This window comes from Rhincodon typus, chromosome 5 (genome assembly GCF_021869965.1).
Source record: "Rhincodon typus isolate 14 chromosome 5, sRhiTyp1.1, whole genome shotgun sequence".
Lineage (NCBI taxonomy): Eukaryota > Metazoa > Chordata > Chondrichthyes > Orectolobiformes > Rhincodontidae > Rhincodon > Rhincodon typus.
This window is the reverse complement of record NC_063336.1, coordinates 68,020,700-68,042,843: the sequence shown is the minus strand read 5'-3', so window position 1 is coordinate 68,042,843 and position 22,144 is coordinate 68,020,700. Positions and strand designations below refer to the sequence as shown.

The following is a 22,144-nucleotide window of genomic DNA, read 5'->3' as shown; positions in this document are numbered from 1 at the left end:
GACTTCGATCCTTCCCCTAGTAGCAGCTGCACGCCTCCTAGTAGAGGGGTTTCAGTCTTCCACAAAGTGTTGGCCTGGCAAGCTGTTTTAAATTTGAGGTTTGAAATATTGGAGGATGGATACCTTACCTTCACTGTGTGTACAGCATCAGGATACTACTGTTAAGCTGGAAAACTTTTGATTTGCCTTCCAACTTTGAGATCCAATCTGGCATTCTTAATCAGAAAGTAAGACTGGTCTCAGGCCATTAATTGATCTATCCAAGGAAAATTGTATTGTGTGACTGTCTGCAAACAGAACATGCTGCTGATCTCCATTTGTGGCTGGCAGGTGAGCCTCAAAACCCCTTGGAAAGTCACGCTCATGGTTTCTCCAGAGCACTATATATTGCCTGATTTGACTAATATCTTAGTACATACTTCAACATCCTATAAGTTTTGTTGAATACAGCTATGCATTGGTTGCACATGTTTAACATTGGATCTGCGAAAATTCTAGTTCTGTTTTAGCCTCATCATTAGTTGTTTCAATACTATTCATGAAGTACACATATTTATTCCAATCTGTAGCATGTTATAATCACCTGCATTAAATTCCATCTCCCATCACCCTGCACACTTGCATATCTTGTCCAGTTCATTCTTTAATTTCTGAACTCTACTGATTCTGTGTAATTTAATATCATCTGCAAATTTTCCCACTTTGCATTAAATTTCTGAATCCCCAAATTATTTATATTAGTTTGAAGGAGTAGTGGTTTCATTTTTCAGGGAATGGCAGAAAACTAATTTTGTCTGGAATTGCATATTTTGACAATTCTTTAGAATATGGACTCCATGTTAATTTATTTCCAATCTTACGTGACCAGTGTTCAGTGTTTCATCAATTATTATGAGGGATGCTTTAAATTTTTTTTACTAGTCTTTTTCATCAGTTTAAGATAAATGTCATCTATTCCTGTGTGTTTATTTGTTTTGAGCCAAGTCAGGACTTCAACCTCATTTGTTGTGGTCACTGGTTATACTTTGAACATCTCTGTGTCTTATGATGGCCTCTGTAAAGCCAAAATCTTTAAACAAGGGATTTGAATTCCCAATGACCGATTTAAAGGAATTACATAAGATTTTTACTGTAACAAAAAACCAAACTAAAATCAACATCCACTAAACATTATGCAGTCAGGAACCAACTTAAATTTCAGAAATGATAACCCTTACTGAGGAATGTGACCAGTATCGCCATGCTACACATAAACTGTACAGCATGCTTTTCACAGAGTTATATTCTTTTCAGGCATCTGTCTGAACTTACTCCTAGATTTCAACAGGTCCAAGTCTCCCCAGTTCATAGATTTGGAACATCCAATCACCATCAAAAGTCCTCTCCCTCAGTTTTCTGAAGTCCCAAACTGAATTTCGCAGTAAGACCCACTCCAGTGATTTCTTTTTCAAGTCTCACCAAGGTAATTCTTCTAGTAAACTTAAATCACTGCAGGTTCCTTTACTTTAATCAGTGGACAAGCTATCCTCATCATTCTGCTGAGTAGCGAACTGAGAAGATAGCCTTTTTACCTCTGCAGACTGCAACAACTGCTATCTCCTCTTGCTTTCGCCCTCTCTCTTTTTCCGCAACACTCTCCCTTCTCTCTCTCTTCCTGTTCAAAATCGCTAAGACACAAAATATGCAATAAAAAGAACATCTGCTCTGCCTTTGTTCTTAAATGTTAAACCTGGCACATGAATTTCAAATAGCACAAAACCTGGACCTCCATTTTGCCATATCAATCAAGCAATGTGGCTTGTTTTTTTGAGCAGATCTCAGCAGATCACATGTCTCTTATTTTAAGGAGACAGTGTAAAACTTTGTTATCTTCTAAAACACCTCATTTGTAAGTGTGAATGCATGTTGATTGAATATTCTCCTGTGAATACATAGAAGTGGTAAGTTAGAATGTCACTATTTTCTACTTATCTCAGTTTCAAATCCGCTTGTATCTTTTATAGTTTTGTAATCTTCTCTGCCCATTTACTATTCTGGTCATGAAATAATTTTTTCAAACGTTTAGTTTAGCTTCCACTGTTAAACTTTTTATCCCTCAAGTCTCTATCTATCCATCTAATCTTTTTAACATGCATTTGGCAGTTTCTTATGATCACTGTAGTAGACCTTCTTGCTGTGTTTCCCTCAAGATTTGTACATGTGAACTTCATTTCATTTGTAATTTGCTTTGACTGATCATATTCATTTTCAGAGGTTTTCTGTTGAAGTTTTGTTGAACAATCTATATTTTGTCTGAAGCATTCTGTAATTTCTGAGCTAGCTGCACACACTATTATATGTGCTTATTTAATTCACATAACTTCTTTAAGTATAAATGCCAACCTTGTATAATTCTAATTGAGAGCTTATCTGTCCCTGCCCAAATTCTATTATTTGTATTTCCTCAGCCCCTTAAGAGTCATTTCATTCTTCTTTTACCAGAGGCCCCATTTTTTTTCAATCCAACTCTCATTACAATCAGAAGAGGAGACAATTGAGGGGAGAGTGGCATACTGTTTGGAAAGGGGAAAGAACTGATTGTGTGGGAGAGTCAGTCAGCACTGACTTTCACACAGTGGTGCTAAGCCTGGCTCCACATTAATGTGGATAACGTTGAGTAATGGCTCCAGTGTTCTTTTTAAGGACTGCTGGTTAAATAACATGCAGATTATATTTTATGGAATATAACTGGCCCAGTGCCTGTTGAATTCAATGTAGACCATTTTTGGAACGGGGGCCTCATACTTGCATAAGCAACTGGCTAGGCATGGATCTGGGATGCCTTTTTTTTTTGGCTTCTACCAAAGTACACTTTTTAGCCCAAACTTTGCAATCTTAGGCTGTCCGCTAAACATGGATGCTTTTGCAATTGAAATTGTGCACAGTTGTATTGAATTTCTATGCCAATATTTCTGTTCAATACCTAAACAAAACACTACCTTTAATTTCACTAATTTATTTTTCTGAATTATTATGTTTGTAAATGAATGTTAGTCTTGTTTTGTATGTAACCCAAACTAAGAGCATGCCTGTTAGCAGTATTGTGTAGGAAATTGTAAAAGGTTATTCTGTTACACAAGGTTTCCATCCATCATCTCAAGCGTAAGATATAATCAAACCAGGAGATTTTTATGTTCAAAGTTTAAGATTTTGTTTTCAGTTGTTGTTGTGAGTAGCATTTTTGTTGCGTTTCTATCACTTTTAATTATTTCCCTCTGTGGCATTGAAAGTCTCTCATTACTGATGTTTCTGTTTTTAACAAGTGGGTGGGAACTGTTCTGAAATATATTTTTGCTGTACTAAAGTCTGCATAGCAGGTGAAAATAGGTCCCAGGTTCATCTGTGCTACAGATGTACAGGAATTTACATTTGTAAATTTTCTTCCTTCCTTTTCTCGCCCACACATAGACAAATCCAACAGCAGTATAAACAAGCGCCAAAAACTCTACCAAGAATTCCTCAGCTCCATTGACCAAACAGGGGAGCTGCTGGGTATGCTTGAGGAAGATGATGCTGATGAAGTCAAACAGGAGCGGCTGGAGGTGAGTGGAGCATTCTTTGCTGACCACAGAGATTCATTGTACCAGAATTAGTTTGTTCACATTGATAAATTCTGATGTTATGAAAATTTGAGGTTTTACCAACATCTGCTTTCTTGACATTTTATCAGAGTAAAATGATTACACTGTGAATTGGACTAACCATGTGTTTTCCCTGGTATTTTGCTTTCACACTGAATTTTTCAAACCACATAATATTTTGCACTGAGCTTCCAGTAGGTCTGCACCTTAATGAAAATTTTCTGAAGTTGAAACTGCGTTCACAGATGAAATTACTTTGCTGACATCTTGGGGGTCAATCTGTTGCTTGACCTTGAGGATGATGAGAAAATAAATATCCAACCGTGTTTTCTGTATATGAATGTCCTTGAAAGTAGGAGTTGGAGTTTCCCTGGCGCGGCCATTGATCATTATTTCAAAACTTGTGGCTATGGAAATTGCGGATAAGGTTTATTTTTAATCAGAGGATATAAACTTCTTCTACGTTTAGAAAATATGCCCTGAGAACGTTATGAACTAGTTTATTCAGGTGGCAGGAATCAAAAGCTTCTGTCATATTCTTAAATTTTGAGTGCTTTGAGTTTGAAAATCATTGTGTGTTGTATTCCATGCTCTTAATGTGAATCATATCAAACAATACAACTTTGATCATCAACTTGCACGTTTATCTTGCCATACTTCAGGGGTTTGTGTCATAATATGAAAACATGGCCAATCATGAAAGGAGACCTGCAGGTGTGAGTAGCCAGGGGACCAGCATTTAGCAAGTTGTGTGTACGTCGTTCCGATTTGTGGCAATTGCATAGGTCTCTCTTTAGCCTTCTGTAACTTCTCTTTGCTTCTTCAACCCCACATGGCAGAGCGCAGTTTATGTCCTTTTAATATTTTATTGAACATTCTCTTCCACTCCTCCAACTTAGAATAGTAGGGAAATTTTGAACACTTTTTAACCCCTATGTTCATAAGCTATATTTAAATTTCTCTATTTTGCTATTTTTCTTTGTACCTTCCCTCTACTTCCCAAGGTCTGTTTCCTCACAAATGTATCTATCAGGTCATTTTTTTATGTGTATATTCAGTTTTTAAACGTAACCTTCACTGGTAAGACCTATATTTATTGCCCATGCTTAATTGCGTTTTGAAAAGGTGATGAGCACTTTCTTGAGTCATTGCCATTCCTGTGGTGTAGACACACCCAGAGCACTGTTAGGGAAGGAGTTCCAGGATTTTCTGCTTTATATTTCCTCCTCTGCCTTTGCGCTGTTAATTCCACAATCTTTCAGTCTAATTTGTTATGGATTTACATAGCTGCTTGCTAGTTCATTCAGATCCCATAAGTTACTTTTAAATCCCTGAATATTATTCAGCAATGGTGGTATTTAGAGTCATAGAGATGTACAGCACAGAAACAGACCCTTCAGTCCAACTTGTCCATGCCGACCAGATATCCTAAATTAATCTAGTCCCATTTTCCTGCATTTAGCCTATATCCCTCTAAATCCTTCCTATTCATATATCTATTCAGCTACCTTTTAAATGTTATAATTGTACCAGCTTTCACCATTCCCTCTGGCAGATCATTCCATACACTCACTACCCTCTGTATGAAACAGTTGCCCCTTATGTACCTTTTAAATCTTTCCCTTCTCACCTCAAACCTATGCCGTCTAGTTTTGGACCACCTATCCTGGGAAAAAGATCTTGACTGTTCACCATATCCATTTTCCTCATGATTTGATAAACTTCGATAGGGGCATCCCTCAGCCTCTGACGCTCCAGGGAAAATAGCCCCAACCCATTCAGCCTCAAACTTTCCAACCCTGGCAACATTCTTGTAAATCTTTTCTGACCCCTTTCAAGTTTCACAACATCCTTTCAATAGCAGGGAGACCAGAATTGAACGCAGTATTCCAAAAGTGTCCTGTTCAGCCGCAACATGACCTCCCAATTCCTATACTCAATGCACTGACCAATAAAGGCAAGCATACCAAATGCCTTCTTTACTACCCTGTCTACCTGCAGTTCCACTTTCAAGGAACGATAAACTTGCCCTCCAAGGTTTCTTTATTCGGCAATGCTCCCCAGGACCTTACCATTAAGTGTATAAGTCCTGCCCTGATTTGCCCTACCAATTACTAAGACTTCTTTCCTGGAAGGCACATTCCTGGGTTTATGGCTCTGCTTTAGCTTTTGTTTGGAGTTCAACTGGGGGTACGTCCTACTGATAGAGAGATCCTATGAAGCTCATCTTTGTCTTTTGAGAAAACCCTATTGAGCATCCAGTGCATTAACTGAAATTTTCAATCCTGAATTCTCTAAGCCTCCTGAATGAACTGCATCACTAATCTTTCCAGTAACATATGCCTGTGTTTTGTGACACTTGTCTAATCTTAGAATTATTGCCTGTGCCAAATACAAGTGAGATCAGAAATAGCAAGATTCCATGGATGAATGTGTGGCTAAAGAGCTGGTGTAAGAGGGAGGGCTTCAGGTATCTGGATCTTTGGGATCTCTTCCACAACAGGTGGGACCTGTACGAGAAGGGCAGGTTGCACCCATATCCTTGCTAGTGCCACTCAAGAGAATTTAAACTAGTGTGGCAGTGAGGTGGGAACCAAAGCAGTGGCTCAGCATGTGTAGTGACTGAAGAGAGGAGAAGAGCTAAATCAAGCACATATAGTAGGAAGAATAGGCAGGGCCAGGTTAATTATCACAACAGAACTGGTGTCTGAAGTGTATTTATTTTAACACAAGAAGTGTAACAGGTAAAGCAGACAAGCTAACAGAAACCTGGTTGAGAGAAAGGCAAGTCTGGCAGCTCAACATTCCAGAGTTTAGATGTTTCAGGTGAGATAGAGAGGGGACCACATTGGGAGCAACGGATACAGTAGACCAGGTTGGAGAACGTACAGGTGAATCCCTGTCGGATTTGGAAAGATTGTTTGGGACCTGTGCATCGGTGAGACCAAGTTTAGACTTGGTGACCGATTCGCAGAGCATCTGCACTCTGTACGCTATAATCAACAGCACCTTCCAGTTGCCAACCATTTTAACTCCCCCTCCCACTCACTTGGTAACACTCACGTGGGCCTCCTCCAGTGTCATAATGACTCCGCACATAAACTGGAGGAATAACACCTTATATTCCACCTTGGGAGCTTACAACCCAGTGGCCTCAGCCTAGAATTCACTAGTTTCAAAATCTCCCTACCCCTCGGCCTCATCCCATGTCCAACCCTCTCTCTCATCCCTGCCTCCTTGACCTGACACAACCTGTCCATCTTCTTTCTCACCTATCTGCCCCACCCTTCCTATGACCCATCTCCACAACTCCCTACCTGCATCCACCTACCACCATCCCACCTACCTTCCCACAGCCCCATCCCCCCCATTTATTTCTGAGCTCCCTTTCCCCTCCCCAGTCCTGATGAAGGGTTTAAAACCGGAACATCGACTTTCCCGCTCCTCTGATGCTGCCTGACCTGTTGTGTTTCTCCAGCTCCAGACTATATTGACTCTGACTCCAGCATCTGCAGTTCTTGCTATCTCCTAAATTGGGGAAGGCAAATTGCAAAAGTATTAGGCAGGGACTGAAGAAATTAGATTGAGGGTGGCTGTTTGAAGGTAAATCCAAGACCAGTTGGTCAAAGTTTAGGGCAAGCATGTCCCTGTTAGGATGTAAGATAGGATGGTAAGATTCAAGAACCTCGGATGACCAGAGATAATGAAACTTTATGTCAAAAAGGAAAAGGAAGCATATGTAAGGTTTGGGAAACTGAAATAAAATTAGCCCCTTGTGGAGTATAACGGAAACAAATAAAAACTTAAACAAGAAATTAGGAGGGCCAAAAGAGGCCACAAAATGTCCTTGGCAAGTAGGATTAAGGAGAATTCCAAAATATTTCGTACATGTATTGAGAGCAAGAGGGTAACTAGGGAAAGGATGAGTCCATTCAAGGACTAAGGAGGGAATTTACTAATGGAGTCAGAAGAAGTGGGTGAGGTCCTTAATGAGTACTTGGTGTCAGTATTCACTATGGAGAAGGAAGTGGATGGTGGCAAGATTAGGGGAAGGGTTTGTTGATATTCTAGGACATGTTGATATTAAGGAGGAGCAGGTGTTTGCAGACTTGAAAATCATTAAGGTGGATACGTCCCTAGGGCTTGATGGAATCTATCCCCGGAGACTGAGGGTGGCAAGCAAAGAGATTGCTGGGCCCTTGACAGTGATCTTTTTATCTTCAGCAACAGGTGAGATCCCAGAAGACTGGAGAATACCCAACGTGCTTCCTCTGCCCAAATTCCTACTCTGCCCAGCCTCTTGTTTTCTTTATGCTGAACCTGTTCTCTCCAGGTTGTTACTGCTGTGTTCAGATCATTCTTGCTTTCCAGGTTATTTCTGTTTTAAATAACACAATGTGTAGCCGGAGGTACGCAGCAGCCAGGCAGCATCAAAGGAGCAGGAAAGCTGACGTTTCAGGTTGGGACCCTTCTTCAGAAATACGGGAGGGGGAAGGGGTCTCTGAAATAAATAGAGGAGGGGTGGGGCTGGGGAAGGTAGGTGAGATGGTGATAGGTGAGTGCAGATAGGCAGTGGTGGGGATTGGTCAGTGAGGTGGGAGGAGCAGATAGGTGGGACAGAAGACGGACAGGTCAAGGAGGCAGGGATGAGAGGGAGGGTTGATCATGGGATGAGGCCGGGGGTGGGGAGATTTCGAAGCTAGTAAAGTCCACATTGAGACCATTGAGTTGTAGGCTCCCAAGGCGGAATATGAGGTGCTGCACCTCCAGTTTCCGGGTGACATCGTTGTGGCTCCTCCGTCTTGTCTCCCACCTATCCGTTCCTCCCACCTCACTGATCAACCCCCACCACTGCCTACCTGCACTCATCTATCACTGCCCCACCCCCATTTATTTCAGAGCCCCTTTCCACCTCCCCCATTTCTGAAGAAGGGTCCCGACCCGAAGCGTCAGATTTCCTGCTCCTCTGATATTGCCTGGCCTGCTGTGTACCTCCAGCTCCACATAGTGTTATCTCAGACTCCAGCATCAGCAGTTCTTACTATCTCTTATTTCTGTTTTGTTCTGTTTGTTTCTGCTTTCTCCAGATCGTTCCTGCCTGTCTCCAGTTTGTTCTGTTCTGTTCAGTTTGGTCCTGCTGTTCTCAGATTCTCTCTCTCTCTCTCTCTCTCTCTCTCTCTCTCTGTCCAGGTTATTTCTGCTCTCTCTTTCTCCAGGTTCTGTCTCTCTCTCTTTTTCTGTTTCCAAGTTCTCTCTCTTGCTTTCTGTTTCTCTAGATTCTCTTGCTCACTTGCTCTCTCACTCTCTCTTTCTCTCCAGATTCTCTCGCTCTCTCTCTGAGTCTGTTTCCAGGTTTTCTCTCTCTGTCTTGGTGATCAATGAGCATGAATAAGACATGTTAAAACTTGCCATGTTACCCGTCTTCCTTTCATTTAGATGTGTCTCTCAGTCTTTGATATCTTGCTATTATGAGCTGATAGCAATTGTATTCTAAACTTACCCTATTCCTGAATATATTTGGGTATCTCAGGCCATGCCTGATAAACATAGAACTTCATTCTTAATATGCATTCTGATTCATTATAGAAGACTTTTTACATCTCAATTGACCTAAATTTTAATTCTAAAACAGGAATCTAGTGTGGAGTTAATTAACATGATATTTTGAAACAGGGGTGAAAGGTTGCACAGACATGGATCCATTTTCATCAGTTTGATTGAAGATGACAGGGACAGATTCTAGAGAAAAAAAATATAAAATCAAACATTAAGTTTTAGTGCACATTTCAAAATCTTGACAAATTATTGCAAAGCCGGGTTTTATTGGCCACTCCGACCTTCAAACTTTCTCTCCTTATTACAGATAGGGATTATCAGATTTTACTGGAACTGAGTAAAATGTTCAAGAACACACCATTCTCAGTAAAGACTGATCACACGTATGAACAAACAAAGCAGTTCCAAATTTGTAATTCATTGTACACATCTATATGCTAATGGATACAGAGAATTTTTTTTAAAATCCTGTCTGTGAACAAGTTTACGATGTTTCAACTTTACAAGCCTTGGCAATATTAACAAGTTAAATCTTTGAATTTTGCATGCAACCTGAAGTTTCTAGTTGTGACTGATCCAGTTGTTTTACTATTGTAATTTCAGCATTCTTAATTGACATTAAATAATTCTCTAAATTGTCAGTATTGATACCAGACTCCTAGCAATAGCTTTTTACTGTCTTCTGGTTTGTAATTTTTTTCTAATTTTATCATAGAAAATAGTCATAATTGACAATTATGACCATCAGTAGTTCTATGAGTACCACCTAAAGGCACATGAATGTTGTTCTCAGTGCATTTAATTTTATTCTAGACCAAGTAAGAGCTTGGAGATGATATTGTGTGCACGTGCAGGTTCCTTGGTCATGATTTGGTCCACCTTTGTTTGTAATTGTCATATAGCTTGCAAGGAAGCGGTCTGTATGTGTGACATTCCCATCTGAAACCACCTTAAAAGAGAATGCATGTTTTGAGGAAAACAACATTTTTTTAACCTGTGTGATTTTGGGGCTGGCCTGGCTTCAGGATGGAAGCTAAATCCTGACTGAAGATTGTCAACTGCGGGATTGACAGCGTGGCTCAATAACCTAATCATGTGACTTGGGTGTTCCGGTGTAGAAACCTGTCTATGAGACCTGGTGTGTGGTATGCAAAGAAGCCAGCTGAAGAGAATAGTCAGAGCAGAAGAAAATTCACAGTGTTGGAAGAAGTGCAGCTGAGGAAATTGAATGCCTGTTTGTAGATTTTGGAGTGCACTTTGGTAAAAACCATGGGATACAGTCTCTAGTGAAATGATTAAGTAAGCAGTCATTGGGAGAGTCTAAGCTGGGCAATTGTTATAAGTCCATAAGAAATAGGAACAGGAGTCGGCCTTTTTGCACCATTCAATGGGATCATGAATAATTTATCATTTCTCACATCCACTTTCCTGTCCTTTCCCCGTAATCCTTGATTCCCGTATTGATTCTGAATCTACCTATCTCAGCCTTAAATATACGCAAAGACTCTGCCCGCAGAGCCCTCTGTGGCAAGGAGCTCCAAAGACACTCAATCCTACCTGTCAATTCATTATAAGCAGAAGAAGCAAGAGGGCCTCCAATATAAGTTAGAATGACTGTTGAAGAGTAAGCAGTGGCTAAATCCCTGAAGGATTGAAGGAGAGGAGCTGAAATTCCTAGTAAGACTGACAAAGTTTGGAAGACTTTGTAATTCATAAAGATGAGTAGTATTTAAATAAACTGCTGAGTAATATGGTAAAATTACTCTTAGATGTATCTGCCATTTAAGGTGCAATTTGTAGTTTATATTTGTCCACAATTTGCCTGTTAATTCATGTTTAACTCATGTTAAATCTGGATATTAGACTATATTATAGATGGTATTTCGTGCTTTTGTTGACACTCTAATGCTAAAAGTTCTTCTGTTGTAAAATGTGCAATCTTGTGGTTTTATTATTTTAGATAATAAGTGGGATTTTTAATTTAATAACTTTGAACAAAGGTTACTGGTCCCTAGCCAGGTTTAACAATGATGACAGCCCCGTGCTTGGTTAGGATGTGAAATATAAGGCATGTGCATTAACTTCCCACCCCAAACAAATGCATAGGCACAGAAATACAGAAAATAGGAGCAGGAGTAGACATTTTAGGAATAGTGGGGCAGCATGGTAGCTCAGTGGTTAGCACGTTGCCTCTCAGTGCCACAGATCCGTGTTCAATTCCAGCCATGGATGACTGGAGTTTGCACGTTTTCCTCATGTCTGCATGGGTTTCCTCTGTGTGCTCCAGTTTCCTCCCACAATCCAAAGATGTGCTGCTTAGGTGGATTGGCCATGATGAATGCGAGTTTATGGGGATAGAGTGGGATGTTTTTGTCAATGCAAATGTCCTCTCTCGGCATCACGGGGATTCTGTGATTCTGTGACATTTGGCTGATTATCCAACTGAGTACCTCATCCTACTTTCTCCCTGTACCTTTATCCCTAAAAGCTAATTCTTGAAAACTTTCAATGTTTTAGCCTCAACTGCTTTCTGTGGCATAGATTTTCAGGCTCATCGCACTCTGGGTGAGAAATTTCCTAAATGGCCAACCCATATCTGTAGACTGTGACCCTGGGCCTGAATCCCCGGTCATCAGAAATATTCTTCCTGCATTTATCTTGTCCAGCCTTGGTAGAATTTTACAGGTTTCTGTAAGATACCACCACACCCCCCCACCCCTCATTCTTCTAAACTCCAGTGAATATAGTCCTAACCAATCCAGTGTCTCTTCATACACAAGTCCTGCCATCCCGGGAATTAGTCTGGCAAACATTTATTGCTTTGCCTCCTTAGCCAGAAAATCCATCCTCAGATAAGGAGACTAAATACTCCAGGTGTGGCCTCGCCAAGACCCTGTACAATTGCAGCAAGACATCTCAGACCTGTACTTAAATCCTGTCACAATGAAGGCCAACATACCTTTTGCCTTCGCTGACTGCTGCATCTGTACGCTTACTTTCGGTGACTAAAAGTGCAAGGATACTGAGATCTCGTTGCACCTCTCCCCTTTCCAATCAATCACCTTTCAGACCATCTGCCTTCTGTTTTTGCTATTAAAAAGAATAGCATAGTCAGCTCAAAGTTTTGCAAAGACACATGTTCGCATTCTTTGGAGCCAGTTTTTAATGGGAGTCTTTCAAATTGGGACATCAACCTCCTGTAAAAAACAATATTTGCAGTTGTATTCAGCTATATGTCTTTGCTTGTTGCCTATATTTGCTTTGTTGATGGTAAATCCACATTGATTAAAACAGCTTGTCCATTCACATTATCCCAATGGACACAAAGATAGGATATTATAATACTCTGTTAGGATGGACTAGAGACAACATTATAATTATTTCTGTTCACAAGGATTCTGCTATTCTTGTTTAGTGACCTAGAACTTTACCTTGCAGAGGCTAGTCAGCAACTCTGACATCTCCTCCTCTCTTCTCTTGGACAATGTCTTCCACCCTATCTTGGACATTTGGTGGATGATCCACAACTACCTGCAGTATAACATTATCACTAAATCCACCTTTACTTCCACTTGTTGAAGGGGCAGTTCCCTCCACCACATCTTAGAGCACTCCGCAATAATCCTAGCACAACCTCTGCCTCCTTTGGCACCTTTACATGAAAGTGCAGAATGTGCAACTGCTACTCTTTTCCTTTTAGCTGGTATAACCTCATCTCTCTCTCTCTCTCCTATGCTATTCATTACTGGTATCCTGGATACCAAGCACAATGGCTTTTGGACTTTCATCTGAATTTCTAAATAAGTTGGAAAAGAAAATTGTCCTTATTAATAGAAGATGCAGTCTCTCTTCCCTTCTCATCATTCAAGACCTAAACACTCAATTACGAGTTACTTGTATTTCTTTCAATTTAGCATTATGTATTCAATTCCGATGATAAAATCATATTTTCATACAGCAGTTTCTGACAATGATTCTGCTTTTCCCATTTACATCTCCTGTAGATCTATTGCTTTACCTCTCCTACTGTTATCTGTGTTCACCTTGCACCATCATCCTGTTTGTCTGCCTTTCACTCTATAACAGATAATATTTTTGTCATTTTCTCTTCTTGTGTTCCAAGCTCTTCACTTGCTTTACAACTGTTACATGTCTAACCTTTTCAAATTCTGTTGAAAGGTCATTGATCGGAAGCATTAATTGTTTCTGTCTCCATAGATGCAGACTGCACAACTGGATATTTCCAGAATTTCTGTTTTTTTTGCAAGATTTTCAACCTCCAAACATAGAACTATTTGAAAGAAAATTGTGTCATTGGAAGAGATATATGAGTCCATGGTATCAGTGTCAGCTGGAAAATGCAGTCCACCCTGATCCCACTTTCCAGCTCTTGCTCATAACCTTATTTAAGAACATGTGAAAAGGAAGCAGGAGTAAGGCCATTCACTCTTACAGGCCCATTCTGCCAAACATTTTGTTGCTTCTTTCTTAAATAATTTGCACTGTCAAAGTGTTAAACATTTGCTTATTAAGTTATTTTTACTCTGTAAAATGACTATCAAATATTACGAAACAGAACACAAATTTTAACTAATAACTTCAAGTACAATATTTCTCTATATTTTACATTCTACACTGATAATTCCGTTAATCAACAATATCGTAATGTATCATTGCCACAAGTTTAAAATCACTCACACCTTTCTGTATGTGGTTATTTCAGAAGTATGCACGTTTTTATTTTTGTTCTAATGATTGTTTAGAAAAGAATTTATCATTCTTTAACGTTTTTAGCCTCAGCAACAATTTTTCATCCAACTTCAAAGTAATGCAGCCATTTTATTTTGTGTCCCAGAGAGCTGAGCGCCAAACTCGAATGATGGATTCATCCCAATATGCAGAGTACTGTGAAAGCCGCCAGCTGAGCTTTGGTGAGTGCAGTCAAACCTTGGTAAATATAAATTGAGTCAATTTATTTTTCAGTGCTGCTGCTGCTATCATTTTTTACATTGTAACTAATAAGATGCTAGTGCTGTTGCATTTACTAAAATGACACACTTCTGCTCACATTAGATGCAAAATTGACAAGATTGAGGAACTTTAAAGGAGGACAAGTTTGTATCTAAGTTCCAACAAATTTCCACCACTCCCTCCATTTCCTTATCCTGCTTGGAGTTCCTCTTAAAAAATGTTTTTTCGTATATACGTTTTTGTCAGCCCTCTTAATTTTTTCTCCTTTGAGTTGACTTTGGTTTATTTCTGATTACATCTCTGTGAATCATCTTCTATTTTTCTACATTAAAGGTTCTAAAGAAAGGAAATTGTTGGTGTATAGCAACATTGATCATAATTCTGGGTTTATTAAGGTGGAATGGGAGAAATTACAGTTAGTTACAATTGAATGGGAGACTAGTTACTTCTGTGCAATTAGAGTGGGCTGAGAGGCTGCTTACTGCTATGTAAATACACTGGGTAATAGGATGAGAGACAGATCACTGTCTTGTTTTGAAGGCTGTTCCTTTGCTAATATGTTTAGAGGACTGTTGAGTAAAAGATTGTGAAAATTGATTTATTTGAAGTACTAAGGACCTGCTTTTCTAAAGGTACTTATGACATCCAGTAAGTGGTTTAAAAAAAGGGTGTCCCATGTCTTGAGTTAGGCAATGAGTCAATACTCCTAGATTGTGGAATTGCTTGGTCTTTTTGTAAATCACATGTCTGACTTTATGGCTGCAGGAATTGTGGATATTTAAAATTGTTTTGAGTTCAGTTGGGGTGCAGTCTGTAAAAACATAAGATCCCCAACTCAAACGCTGACACCTTTCTAAGAAATCCTTTTGAAGATCCAGTGTGAGAGCTGCAAAAACAAAACAGCTATACTCACTGAAAGTCTTCTGGAAGACTTTCTCCTGACATCTTCTAAATGTGTGACTTCTGAGGAGATCCATGCGGTGACGCCTATCTGTATGAACAACAATGCCAAACTCCCTAATGGAATTTTGCAAAATCTATTCTTTTATTCTCCAAAACTTAACAAGTGTCTTTTCCTAAATTTCTTTACTTTTCCTTTTATTGGGGCATATGCATATCTGTGTTTGTGCGTGCACTTGTGTAATGGCTTATTGAGAAGGGTAAATATTTATATTTATAAATGTCAAACAGTTGATCAGCTTTGCATTTTTTCTCAAAAGATTTTTTTATAATCAATCATTAATTTTGTTGTTTATTCTGGAAACCCGTTTGGATCTTTTTATTCTGAATCTAATGGAAATAAACTATTAACTTGCCATAATCCGTAACTGGGTAATCCATACTATTGAAAGTCGTGGGACTAGATCAGGACAGTACAATTGCTAACATTATTAGAAGTAGACTGGGCAGTTGCAGTACACAACATCTACTTTCTGCAGCTTTAATCTTTTGCCTTATTATATCGCAGTTTGTTGCTTTACTTTGTCCAATGCATTTTTTGGATTGGAGTGTAGGAGTATTATCTTATGCCTGGGCTTCAAAATCATGTATACATGTTGAATATTCAATCTTACATAAATGATGTAATCAGGAAGGTACATTGGCATGAATTGAATCATCATGACATTGAAGATGGAGTTTGCAACTTTTTTTATGTTTTGACAGATTTGTTCAGTGCCAAAAAATTATCAAATTCAAATATTTCATAGATGTGATTACAAGTGTGGTGTGTACGATTCGAGGCATATGGCAATAGCACATGATGTCACTGAAAGAGCAGAATTTCATAATTTGACACTGGAAAGCTTTATTCTGACAGTAAAGAGCTTTCCAAATTTAAGAGCTGATACAATGAGATTTTGCCAGTAATGGTTATTGAAAATCTTAGTGCACTCTCCCTGCCATTATCTTAGCATTAACATTAATGGTAGGACCTTGTGCCTGAATTAACTGTACACACTCCGAGTGGGTAAGGCTCCATACTAGCACTTAATTTTGTAAAATAATCTTTAACACTAATTTGAAATGAATAATACAATTTCATGAAAGATAATTTTGGTTCTGTACATTAAATGAAGAGTAAAGGAGTTAACATCTTGCAGTCAGTGAAACTGTATGAGCTTTGGATCATCGGCAACTAATGCAAATTGACTGATCACAAATAACTTCAGTACAAAAAGAATCTTTTGTTAACGAAGTGCATCTAGCTTTAAAACTTCCTGCCGTGACGTCCGTTCATTTCAAGCCAACTTGGCCAAAGCTTCACATTCCAAAGCTAAATACTGTGTTCACATAATTAATGCTTATTGACATTTATAACTTGGTTACTGAAAGTGTTTGTGAACTAGTACAATAATAGGTTGTAAATTTGAATGCTTGCTCACTACCTCGAGATGTTGTTAATAGATGAGTAAGAGCTAGGTTAAAGGTCACAAACGCTGAAGAAATAAATGAAGTCATGATAAAGTTGCACATGACCTAAACACTGACAAAAACACATCATTATTTAAACAGAATCTGCAGATTCAAAGGTTTTGAAAAATCTCAATCTCATTTTCGATGTGATTTGAGTGAATAATTGTTCTTGAATATTTGAAATCTGGTTTATTAGGTGCAGCATTTCAAATAACACGTCATGCAGAGCACAGCACGGGCATTTCGGGACAAAGTAATCTGCTTTTGCTTCATACGTTTTTCTTTTCTACAGCAAATGCTGAGAAGTAATTTACAATACTGAGTTCGTTATTGAGCTGTAAAAATGTGTTTTTTCCCCCTAGGATCCTAAATGGTTGGTGACTATGTTTTAAAGTAATACACCGCCAAATGTCTTTATCCCTTCCTGCCTTTGAAGTGCAGCTGCTCTGACACAGTCATAGTCTGGGATTCATTCTGAGCTGAAAATATCATTGTGTGGTGCTGATCATGATCAGCAAAATATATATAAAGGATACACCAGTGATGAGTGATTTATGGAATGGGTGCAAATGAGTTGCAACGAACAAGCTAACAGTTCATTCTCAAATTTATCACCAATTCCTGACATTTACTCCTTGTAATAGGTGATCATTTTAAGTGAAATAGACACAATATTGAATTTGATTAAAGGCTGCTGCTGATAGCAAACATCTTGGCATTATATGAGATTATCCAAATGTTGTTGACAATAGCAATAGGCATTTTAAAATAAACTCAAATCAAGTGTGGATGATTTACAAAGTAATAATTAAGCCTCTATTAATGTGGCACTTTCTTTTTATTTGAAAGTGAAGTCTGCATTGTGAACTGATAAAGATGAAATCACTCAGCTACGCCAAACATCCTATTTTAGATTAGGTCTTTTCTGAGCTATTTATTTCTATTGACAGTTCCTTCAGACTGGCAAGGACTTCAGTCTTGGCTAATTTTACATATGAATATTGACAGATGATGAGGTACATTTACATTAAGCATTAATATTTGTAGTTCTGTAAAATAAGATGTCCCAATTACATGTTTCATTACTCTTCAAAGACCCTTAACAAATTTATGAAATAATTTTGTTGCAGTTTGTTTTCTAAGGCAGTGAGATTCATCTCAGAATTGAAGTGCCACAGTCATATTACAAATTGTTCTGTTCATTCATGGCCTGTGGGCTTCACTGGATGCCTAGCAATATTGCCCTTTCCTAATTGCCCTTGTGAAGGTAATGTTGAAATGCCTTCTTGAACTGCTGCAGTTCATTTAGGGTGGGTAGACGCACTACCTACAATGCTGTTAGGGAGGGACGTTGTAGAATTTTGACCCAGCAATGTGGAAAGAACAGTGGTATATTTCCAATCAAGACTGTGCATGCATTGGAGGATAAACTATAGGTGGTGATGTTCTTGTGTATCTGTTGTGGTTGTGGGTTGGGAAGGCGCTGTTCAAGGAGCCTTGGTGATTTTATGTAGTGCATTTGGTAGATGGTACATACTGCTGCTACTGAGCATTGGTGGTAGAAGGAATGAAAGTTTGTGGATGTGGTGCCAATTCAGTAGCTTGCTTTCTCTTGGGTGGTATCAGCTTCTTGAGTGTTGTTGGAGCTGCACTTATCGAGGCATGTGGGGAGTATTTCATCATGCTCCTGACTTGTGCCTTGTAAGTGGTGCACAGGCCCTGGGGAGTCAAGAGTTTATTTACATGCTGCAGGATTCCTAGCCTCTACCTGCTCTTGTAGTCACTGTACTTAACTAGTGCTGTTCCTAGACAGTGATAAGCCCAAGGATATTGATAGTTGGGCAATTCATTGATGGGAAAAACCATTGAATGTCAAGGGGTGATGATTTGATTATATCTTGTTGAGTATAGTCATTTCCTGGCACTTGTTGATTTATGTAGATAAACCGTGTGTTGTAGGTTTTAAGTATAATTTTCTTTAACATGAAGTAGTAATGCAGGCAGATAAAGCCAAAAAAAATCAATGGCAATAATGAATTTTATAAATAGAGAGCAAGAAAAGTGATAAATTTGTTTAGTAAGCAGATACACCACAGTTGGCACACTGTCTGATTTGGGCTGTCATTGTAGAAAAACACACTAAAACAATAGATTGTGCGATATAGATTCATCTGTGATGGCAAGTAACAACTATGAGGAAGGATGTGCAATATTAGGACTATTTACAATGAAGCAAATAAAAGTTGACAATTTAATTTAATGTTTCAAAGTATGAATAGTTTAGATGGATTGAATTAAAGACTGTCCACTTTAGTTGGGCTATCAGTGATGAGCAGTAATCAATCAAATTGTCATTGAGTGAAAAGAGATGAATATATATTTCTTTTGCTATGGGTGGATGGCTTTAGGGAATTCAACAAATGCTTAATCTGCGCTTACTCATTTAAAGCTAAAGTCACTCAGCTGTTTACATCCTTTTGAAGTACAGCTGTCTAAATGATGGGATTCTGATTGCAATTGGTAACAATTAGGAGAGGTAGTGGCTCAGTGAAGATTCTGTTTTTAAAACTAGTTTAGTTTGCTTTTTGGTTTTACTGTCCACCAGGTAGACAGGAGAAGTCACATTAGCACATCTGCTTTACAGGGTGGATCTATATTTACTCAACGCTAACATGCACACAGTTTGCTGTTCAAGAGAGAATGTTATATTTGTGATATTTAGAGTAGGATTGTAGATCGTAATAATGTGAGATCTACGTTTTTAAGTGAACGTAACAAACTTTAATGAACATAACTGCGTAGAGGATGGTAGGAGAGGACATCTTACTTGGAGGCTTACAGATACACTCTTGATCCATCTGATCTGATGTGACTATGACATGGACCACATTTCACATGTTCATCGCCTATATCAAGAGTAAAGGTACAATTCCCTTTACTCTGCATTATTCCCCAAGTTATTTCACAGCATCCCTTTTGTTTTTTCCCATTAACAATTAACCATGAATATTTAACATTTTACTCTACTTTGTCTGGTGTCAATCCCAGCCACCCCCCTAAGGACCGTACTAAGTCTTGTGTACGTGAGGTTTTAATTTCTAACAGTGTTTTTGTTTCTGTTGGAGGATGTGTAGAATATATGTGCTTTCTTGTCCTTTCCTTGGATGGCCAACACATTGGTAGAATAGAATGACAAGCTTTAAATGATGGCTGCACACCAAAAATTGACTGTAGCAGTGGTGAATATCAATCAAGGAAAAGCTAATTCATTGTAGAAGATTCTAGGACTCGAATGGTTATACTGTTATGTGAAGGAATGTCATTAATAAGGGACCAAAGATTCTTGTTCTCTCTCTGTAGTGTTTAATTTTGAAGTCTTTCTTTAATTGAAGCAGTGTTGTCTTCAGCTAGATATTCACTATTATCTTGAATTCTGATAATTGCTAAAACAAACAGGCTTCTCTTCCGTCAAAGCATCTTTTGTGTGCCACAGTGGTGAGAACATTACTTGACTCAGTCCAAGATTTTTGCAAGTCTTCTGCAAGCTTCTCATTTTCAGCCTGCAAGGCTTGATTTTACTGTTTGATTGCTAATAGTTGGATTATTATTTCAGTATTCTCACTGAGGTCATTAGACTGTGATAATTCTTACTGAGTTCTGAATTGTTCAAGCTCACTTCTGTGTTCAGCTTTAAGCTTGGTGAAGGCCATCTATCTCTCCATGAGTTCAATCATCTGACCTGGTAAGCCGAAAAATTTCCACTGCTTTCATGGCTTGCTGATGTCAATGCAAATCAACAGTTTGTCCATTTTCAATATTAATATCAGAGACAACAGGTGCAGAGCTGGATGAACACAGCAGGCCAAGCAGCAGATGCTTAATTAGTTATTAGTTATTAATTATTAATTATTATTAATTATTAATTAACTAATCATTAATTAGTTACTTTAAGTTGTTAGACTTCTTGTTGGGCCTTTACTGAGGATTTAAGTTTTTCTCTGAACATGTCAAGAAAAGTTCTCTGTTCACGATTATAAAAGTTTGTTGCGTACAGTTGGCTTCTGTTTGTGTAGGTGTGACAGTATCCAGCTTGTCTGAAGCTTCAATGATCTTGAAGTTGTTTTGAAGCTCTGAGTGTGTCATGCATCTAGCCTATTATTCTGATCTTAACAATCCCTGAGCCATAAAAATTTAATGGAAGATGGTTTGTGAATTTCTGATCTGAACCTCTAATAACTGAAAGGATCAACATCTACGCTGGTATTCAATTTGAACTAGTTTTTCTCCCATTTACTTTCATCACTGAATATCAGAACTTGTCCCGAGGGTGTGTACCCTCCAGGAAATCAAAATCTTGCCGTTGGTCAATCACATCACGAAGGAAGAGTTCGTCCTACCACTGTGTTAAATACCCTACTGCTGTAATTCCCTGGAAAAAGATCTGAGTATTAACAAAACTGTTGTGACCTTCAAAGATTTTTATCAGCTGGATGATCTTTTTTTAACTTGTTCATTAATGAAGGCGTTGCAGGCTTCTGTCTATTGCCTAGAGGGCAGTTAAAAGTCAACCTGTGGGTCTGAAATCACATGTTGTCACATAAGGACAGGAGATTTCCTTCCCGAAAGGATATTAGTGACTCAGTTGGGGTTTATGACATAGTTACATGGTCACTATTAAGCTTCTAGATTTTATTGAATTCAAATTTCACTCTCTACCATGGTGGGATTCAAATCTATGTCCCCAGAACATTAGCGAGAAATTCTGAATTACCAGTCCAATGACATGACCAATACGCCATTACCTCTCTGTTTTGATCAGATCCATTGGATTTGTCTTCGTCGTCTGTGTTTGACCACCGTTTTGTTGTTGAATTGTACTTTCCTCATCTTGATTTTGAATATTAGAGAAAAGACAGCTTGTTTATTCATATTGTCTCATGCTAAGTTTGGAAATTAGAGTACAAGAGAAGTATTGAGAGCCATTTTACTTTTCTTACTTTGGTTAGTAAAGTTTGTTTGGGTATTCAATCCAGTACAATCTTGAGGCTTTGATTTAAAAGGTGTAGATCTGGATGAACACAGCAGGCCAAGCAGCATCAGAGGAGCAGGAAAGCTGACGTTTCGGGTCTGGACCCTTCTTCAGAAATGTTTTCTTTAATCACCAACATGGCCCATTTGTTTCTCTTTTGTACCATTACCCAGAATAAAAGCCTGTCCAGCAGGCTTCAGTAATTCATTCAAAATGGTCCATTTGCTATGAAAACAACTTATTCGTACAATAGCCGGCAAAACTGGTTGACAACTAAGTTACTTTGCATAATTAAACTATATTTGCTTAATCCCAAACATACACGTTCACACAACAGACAAGACGGCACAACTCTGCAGAGACGAAAACGAAAAATGCTGGAAATCACAGCAGGTGAGACAGCATCCATGGAGAGACAGCAAGCTGACGTTTTGAGTCTAAATGACTCTTCATCAGAGCTGTGAAGGAGAAAACAGAGTTAACGTTTTGGGTCCGGTGACTCTAAGGGAGTTCTGAGGAAGGGTCACCGGACCCAAAACGTTAACTCTGTTTT

At 38.7% G+C, this 22,144-nt stretch overlaps 1 protein-coding gene across 1 annotated transcript in view; it reads left to right on the top strand.

Annotated features, from left to right (window-relative positions):
* supt3h (SPT3 homolog, SAGA and STAGA complex component) overlaps positions 1–22,144 on the top strand; it is a 66,967-nt gene that overhangs the window by 14,346 nt on the left and 30,477 nt on the right. Inside the window, exons 3-4 of the mRNA XM_020534776.2 lie at positions 3,448–3,581; positions 14,032–14,107. Of these exons, the coding sequence (XP_020390365.2) occupies positions 3,448–3,581; positions 14,032–14,107 (210 nt within the window). The remainder of the gene's footprint in view (positions 1–3,447; positions 3,582–14,031; positions 14,108–22,144) is intronic.